The sequence below is a fragment of the Phycodurus eques genome, chromosome 19 (genome assembly GCF_024500275.1).
Source record: "Phycodurus eques isolate BA_2022a chromosome 19, UOR_Pequ_1.1, whole genome shotgun sequence".
NCBI lineage: Eukaryota > Metazoa > Chordata > Actinopteri > Syngnathiformes > Syngnathidae > Phycodurus > Phycodurus eques.
In genome coordinates this window covers 610,424-618,038 of record NC_084543.1, presented here as the reverse complement: position 1 = coordinate 618,038, position 7,615 = coordinate 610,424, and the positions used below count along the sequence as shown (strand labels likewise).

General features: G+C 52.0%; 1 protein-coding gene across 1 annotated transcript; it reads left to right on the top strand.

The window, feature by feature from the left end:
• Nucleotides 1-716: 716 nt before the first annotated feature.
• LOC133395232 (BTB/POZ domain-containing protein 17-like) lies at nucleotides 717-6,892 on the top strand. The gene is made up of 5 exons (XM_061663992.1): nucleotides 717-979; nucleotides 2,935-2,996; nucleotides 3,870-4,164; nucleotides 4,420-5,122; nucleotides 5,900-6,892. The coding sequence occupies exons 1-5, from the start codon at nucleotides 717-719 to the stop codon at nucleotides 6,269-6,271; spliced, it is 1,695 nt and encodes a 564-aa protein (XP_061519976.1). The 3' UTR covers nucleotides 6,272-6,892.
• The last annotated feature ends 723 nt before the right edge of the window (nucleotides 6,893-7,615 follow it).

The following is a 7,615-nucleotide window of genomic DNA, read 5'->3' as shown; positions in this document are numbered from 1 at the left end:
GGAGAAGATCGAGGCTCTCGACAGAGACGCGGCCGCTCTCTCGGTCGGGATCAGAACCGCAGAGGAGCAGCTGACGCCTGAACCCGTTTCCTTCATGAACTTCAAGATCGCAATGACAGGAATCCAACGGCTGCCTGACAAACCGGAGCCGGTCCCAGGTCGAGGTTACCCGCCAAACACGCGGGTGACCTCCTCTTCCATCGACAAGAAGATTTTACGCTCGACCTTGAACATCGGAGTGGTTTCGCGTCGCAGGTTTACCGTCACGTCCGACGACCGTCTTCGTTAGCGACGTCCTCGGGAGGCGGTGAGGGGAGGACCGACGAGGTGGAGGAGGAAAGGAGGGAAGGAAAGCTGGATGAGGACGAATGTTCACGCACCAAACAGAGGTCGTCGACATCCAAACATAACACACACACACACGCACACACAAATAACAAACAAGTCAAGATACACACACGCGTGACCACGCACGCAATACAGACATCAAGTCAAAACACACACACACACACTCAAATACGCACAATATCAAATTCAAAACAAACCCCCAGACACCAGAATACACACGAAAGCATGTCAAAAGGCACACACACAGAAATACACGCAAATGCATTACACACGCACACGACACAGACATTGATGCAATACACGCACGCACGCAAACGCACTGACACACTTTGCGGCCCTTAAAGAAGTTCTTTTGTTGAAGCCCAAACATGCGCTCAAGTCACGTGATCGACTGCAGGGCGGAGGGCGGCGTCCCAGCGCAGGCTCCACCCAGCAAGCGGGCACGGCCCGTGACCCGCATTCTAAAGTCTTCTTCTTCATCATCATCATCATCATCATCATCCGCATCGTCGTACTCGGCCGTCGGGACGCTCCGAGAAGTAGAAGAAGATGAAGCCCGTGAAGCCGACGCTGGCGCTGCTGCTGCTGCTGCCGCTGCTTCAGGCCGCGTGTGCGTCGACGGTGGCGGCAGGTACGACAAAGATTTCAAATTCTAAACGATGATGAATGATTTCTTGCCTTGCGCTCGCGAGTGACACGGGCGAGATTTGTGGCTGAAAGTCAGTTAGAACTCAAAAGCTTCATCGCAGTTCTGAAGTCGGGGGTTGGAGTTTACATGTTTGCCCCCGTACCCGAGGGAAACCCCCACCTTTTCTCCCGGTACTCCGGCTTCCTGCCACATTCCAAAAACATGTTAGCACACTATGTGCCCTGACACTGACTGACAAGCTGTCCAGGGCGTGCCGCTCGTCTCACCCAAAGTCCGCCGGGATAGACTCCATCCCATCCGCAATCTTAATAACGATAACATTATTATAATTGGGGTTCTCCACCAGGCGGACTTCGAGTATTTCATTAAGAACCGTTTGAGCCTGTAGAACCGACGGAGCTACAGAAACACGACGAACACGGCGACGAGCTATGAGAAATGGATCAATAACTGGACGACACAGGGGGCTGACTTTTAATTAAATGTGACCCACATCAGTCATCGTGATCGATGACCCAATGACTGTCCTCGTAACAGCCGGCAGCAGCTTCGCGCTCAACGCTTCCCAACGTCCTCAGTGAGCGGATGAGACAAAACAATGCAGAAAAGACTCGAGTCAATGTTTTTGGCCATCACCTTGACTTCGGGTCAGAATCAGAATCAGAATCATCTTTATTTGCCGAGTGTGTCCAAAAAACTCACAAGGAATTTGTCTCCGGTAGTGCAGTTCGTAGGTCGGCCACAAATTAAATGAGGTTTTGGTGGGATTATTGACTCTGACCTGAATTTTAAAAGCCAGCGAAAAAAAGATGTGACTAAGTCAGCTGATAAGCACCTGAACAGCGTCTCAAGAATCATGTCGTCTTGTCACGTTCAGAGTGTCCTGGTAGCAGTTAGCAGCACAACAAGAGAAGCTGAAGATCTTTCATTTACATGGCGCATTAAATGGAAAACAAATCGCTCCATGTTGGTCGGACCCAAGAGGTGGATGGAGAGGAGGTTGTTGGCCCAAGCTCCCTTGACACAGTTGAAATGTGGCGCAGGCTGATGAGGCACTTATTCAGTAGTGATGCGGGAGAACAGGCGGGCCGGAGGCAGACGAGTAAGTATCACGTACCGCGACGCTTCGTGATCGGCCAGGTGACAGTACTTGTGCTATGCGATCCGAATCCGAAACCCATTTTCAAGCCAGACCCAAAAACCAGTAATTAGTTATCTATCGTCAACTTCAGTCGTCCAAGATCCGGAAATCCAAATCCGATACTTTCCGTGGTCGACAAACAAGAAGGCGGGAAGAGACTTACAAATCCAGCAGGTGGCAGGTAGAGGTAGACGACGGAGCAAATACAGGTTCAGGTTTATATGGCCGGAGGGTACTGCCAAGGCGGGTGACGGACTGGCCCTGAGGTCCTGAGCAGGCAGAGCTGGTTGAGCAGAGCAAGGAAAAGCTGAAAACAAGGAAGCTACTATTGAGGCCTGCAAAGCTGAGGCACCAAAAATGGATCGCAGGAACCGGGGTCTTCAAAATAAGACGACGAGCAGGAAATGAGCAGAACACGATCGAGTCTCAAAGGGCTTCACGGGTCCGCAGTTCACAAAGATCAACAAACAACATTCCCTGGTCGAGGAATAACTCATTCGGTGGAAAAAAGGAAGATGAAAAAAGAAGAAACCTTGAGAAGGGACCACAAATGGAGGGATCCCCCTTCCAGGATGCCACGGACCAGGCTGCGATGGATGCCGAGCGGACAACATTTATCACACGGTGCTCGGCGATATACGCTAAAACAGCACGGGAGTTCCATTAATGGAACGAAGCGCCCCAGGTCGACTCCTCCGGGGAAGTCATTCTCTTCAGGATTTGTCCCGGTCGGCCGACGCACAATGCAGAAAACGACGACAAATGCAAAAACAACAACGATCCCCTCTCTGAGCAGGAAAAGAGGGCGGGAGGAGACGGGAGAAGCAGGAAAACAAGCCAAAATCCAGTTGGCAGCGGGTAAGGCAAAGCAAGAGACTGGTTGCGTACTGGTTTCACAAAATGTGGGAGTGTAAAAATAAGTTTTAAGCTAGAATCAAAGATCTATCCCAGCAAGACGCACAAAAGCTGCTTCACATGTTCATTTTCTGGACTAAATTGGACTAAATCTCTACACTGGCTTCCTTTGATTCATTTCGAAGAAGAGAATGGTCTCGTCTAGCTCCAAGTAATTATTCTAGTCCAGGGCGACAGTTCTAATCTTGAAAGACGGCAATATCTCCAAGAGGTGGTCAGGTCCCAAGTGAAGGTTCTTTTCCAGGGAGACTGTTCTAGTCTTGAGAAGAAGGTACTAGTTGTAAGAGAATTGTCTAGTCCCAAGCAAAGGTTCTCGTATTGAGAGAAGGTAACAGTCCTAAGAGAATGGTCTAGTCCCAAGTGAAGTTTTTAGTCAAGGGTGAAGGTTCGAGTCTCGAGATAAGGTATTAGTTCCAAGTGGAGTACATGGATTAGACCCCCAAGTGAAGGTTCTTGCCCAGAGAAAACGTTTTAGTCTTGAGAGAAGGTACCGGTCTAAAGAGAATGGTCTAGTCCCAAGTGAAGGTTCTCTTCCAGAGGAAGGTTCTAGTCCATCGCGAAAGTTGAATTCCTAAGAGAAGGTTCTGAGCTACTCGTCCTGATAAAGTACTTGTCCGAGGTGAAGAATCTACAACATTTCAATGAATTCCATAGAATTTCAGAAGTTCAGCGTCAACTTGTCATTTTTTGCATTCCACCGCCTTCTCCAGTTTATCCAGCTTTTATTTTATCTTGATTTCCATGTTGTTTCCAAGCATTATTTCTTTCCCTCTACAATGCATTTTGCGTTTGTAAACTTGACGTGCCTCGGCTCAGGCCCCCCGAAGGCGGACGGCGGCCCAGACGGCGGCGGCGCGGACACCCTGAGCCACTCTCTGGCGCTAGTTCAGCGTCTGGAGGCGCTCCTGCTGCAGGGCAACGGCAGCGACGTGACACTGCGGGTGGAGACGCCCAACGCCGACGAGGTGAAGCTGATGGCGGTCCACACGCTGGTTCTGTCGCTGCAGAGTCCGGTCCTGGAGGACATGCTCCGGGACCGGGACCGAAACGGCAGCGTGCTCGCGCTGCGCGAGAGCTCCGAGTGCGCCGGCGTCTTCGAAAAGTTCATCAGGTCAGACCGTCCGACGAGCCACGCCGCACACGCGTACACACAAACACGCACCCACCCAGTGGCACGACACAAATAGACAAACAATAAGCTGGTCGCCAGCCAATGTCTGGGCGCTTATACAAAAACATTGGACTGGTCGCCAGTCGGCGTCAGGGCGCACGGAGACAAAAAAAAGCATCCGCACTCACGTCCACACCTACGAACCATTTACAGTCTTTGATGACGCTAACATGCTTTTGGAATGTGAGACTGCAGGTACCTGTACTGTGGCGACCTCTCCCTGCGACTGGACCAGGCCACCCCCCTGCACCGCCTGGCCACCAAGTACCAGGTGGTGGCGCTGCAGCAGGGTCTCACGCGCTACATGACGCTCAACCTGGCCCGCGAGTCACCCTCGGGCCACGTGGCGGGATGGTACGAGTACGCGCTGGAGGCCGGCGACGCGGTGCTGCGGGACGGCTGCCTCCAGTCCATGGCCTGGAACCTGTCCTCGGTTCTGCAAAGCGACGAGTGGAACGGTCTTAGCTCCCAGCTGCTCATGACGCTACTGCGCCGGTCTGATTTGGTTCTACACAGCGAGATGGAGCTCTTTGCCGGGCTGGAGGAGTGGATTTCACACAACCGGCCCGACGGGCTGACAGCAGAGAACGCACTGAGGGCGGTGCGCTACGCCATGATGCCCCCCCGAGAGCTCTTCCGTCTCCAGACCCAGTCGGCGGTCCTGGCCCGCTACAGGGAGTCGGTTCGGGATCTGCTCTACATGTCCTACCAGTTCCACGCCGCCTCCCCCGTGCACATGGCCAAGTACTTCGATGTCAACTGCAGTCTCTTCGTGCCCAGGAACTACCTGGCCCCGCTGTGGGGGTCCTCCTGGGTGGTGGGTAACCCCACCCGGGATGACCGCAGCACCAGCTTCCAGACGCAGCTCGGGCCCAGCGGTCATGACGCCAACAAGCGGGTAATTTACTTGTTTTGTCTACTGTCCGCCTACCTGTCTGCTAGTTTCCAATATTCCTGGTTCCTTTTGCCGTTTCTTCCCACCGTAACGCAGTTTCCAGTTGACTACTTTTAAAAGCGAATCAGTAAAGAATTCACTCCTTCTTGGATCTTTACGTTTTTGCGGAATCACCAGTAGCTTCCAAGCTGCTGGAAGGTCTAGCTGCCAGCGGCTTTTTTTCACATCACTCGAGTGTCAGCTCACTTGTACCTCCAATGTTGACTCACAACACAAAGCAAAAGATGGTTGGGCACCTGTTAGCTAAGGTACCACTGTATGTTGGAGCCAGTTCTAGTGTCCTTTTGCCTCAGGCGTCGCGTAACCAGTTTAGCGTTTCATACTGGTCGTGGATAAACAGACGACCCAATAAGATGCAGACAAGGCAGCTGGAGAGGACAATCTGATGTTTTCACTGAAAACGGGATTTGTACATGGTCTCAAATATTTCTTGGAAGCTGCTCCCATTCTTGGAAACGTTTGGAAAATCAAAACAATGAGGGGATTACTCCTTTTAAAAGGAAGCTCACTGAGTAAACATGTTCGCACCAAGAGGTCAGTCCAACCTGGGTACATCCAAAGGTTTTACCATATACCTGCAGTCGTCCTTTTGGGATCAATGTCCCCGGAAAAAAAACTAATGTTTCACGTTTTCCCTCTTCCAAGGGGAGAACATGGTAATGGAGGTGTCCGGTTAAATCCATGCATACAGAAACTTAACACCTTGATGTAAATGTCCAGGTTACGTGGAACGTCCTGTTCTCGCCCCGCTGGCTTCCGCTCAGCATGAGGCCCATGTACACAGAGGCGGGTGCCACGCAGCCCACGCGGGTCGAGGGCGGGCGCCCCCGCGTCATCATCACTCCCGCCACCTCCAGCGCCGACTTCGCCGGCGTGAGCTTCCAGAAGACGGTTCTGGTTCTTGCGCAGCAGCGGGGACGGCTGATAGTCAAACACGTGTACGACTTCCACCAGAGCACCGAGGAGAACGGAGACTTCCTTGCCGACGCGGACCTGCGCCGCCGGACCTCCGAGTACCTGGCGGACGGGTCGCTGATGCTCCACGTGGTCGTCAAACCCGTGTACCAGAGCCTCGTCGCCAGCAAGAACTGATCACCCGCACGTGCCAATCGTAACCGAACCTTCCCCTGTCTATTATTGTCTTCGCGCGACGCCCGTGTAGATCGTCCGTCATCCGGGTCACGAAAAGCCGCAAACGTTAAGCAGAGGGAACTGGACACTTCCTGGTTGTTGAAGACGTCTCGACTTTAATCCAAAGGACATCTTTACTTCGAAATATAAACATCCAAAAGTGATGGCGTCAAAACGTACATGGCTTACGGTCCGCGTCCAGCACTGTCCCGATCATTCATCGGCCACACCCGCTCGCAACAACGATAACGATGACGACGATGACGAGACCCCTGTTGTGACCACCCCCACGTGACAGCCCACCAGAGACATATATCGAGACGGCGCCTCAGCTAAAATTTTGAAGTAAAGAAACCTTTGGGATAAAAAGACAAACGTGGTCAACAGCGCGGTCCACTTGCCCCCGTTCCACCTTTGCGGTTTCGCTTCTGTTTCTCTCGTCTATAATTAAAGAGGGTTTTGCAGTTTTTGTTTCGAGAACCCACCTCGCCCGAGTCAGATCATCCGATCAGAGAAAGGGGTCAGTCATTTGCCTTGCGCTGGCACGGTAGGTTAATTGACGCCTCTGAATTGCCCGTAGGTGTGAACGTGAGTGCGGGCGGTTGTTTGTTTGTATGCGCCCCGCGATTGGCTGGCAACCGGTTCGGGGCGTACCCCGCCTCCTGCCCGTAGATAGCCGGGACGGGCGGCTCCGAAAACGGACGGACGGATGATCTGGTGGCAGCGTTGATGACTACGGAATGCTGCGTTTACCTCTGGAAAATGAAACAAAACAACGTGACATCAGGCTGAAAACTGCAAACTTCCCTTTAAGTGGCGCCACCTGGGAGGCCAAGTGTAGAATTACAAGCCGAGGAAATATCACCACGTGTACTCGAAGCAACACACACAAGCGCACGACATTCTGCCGCATCACTTTCCTCTGCTTCAAAGAAGTCCACGTGACTGAAAAAGGTTGACGATTGGCATCTTTGCGCGCGTCGTTTTGTTGTCGTCTTCCCGCCACCTTGACGTTGTGTCGCCACTCAAACTTATGGTGCTATTATTTATTTGTGACTCCTTTCAACTCGTTCTACATTTATTGATTAAACATTACACTTGAAACCATCTCCAATTGTCAACCTATGAAGTACTTCTATTGGATCTCAGTGTGAGATGAATAAAAAAAATAAAAAATAAAACATGACCAGGGACGGTGGAATACGGATACCAGGTATCGGTATCGGGCCAACACCGGCCTCATTTCAATGTATCGGGTGCCGACACCAGCCGCCGATACTTAAGGCCAAAACGCTGACATCGAGT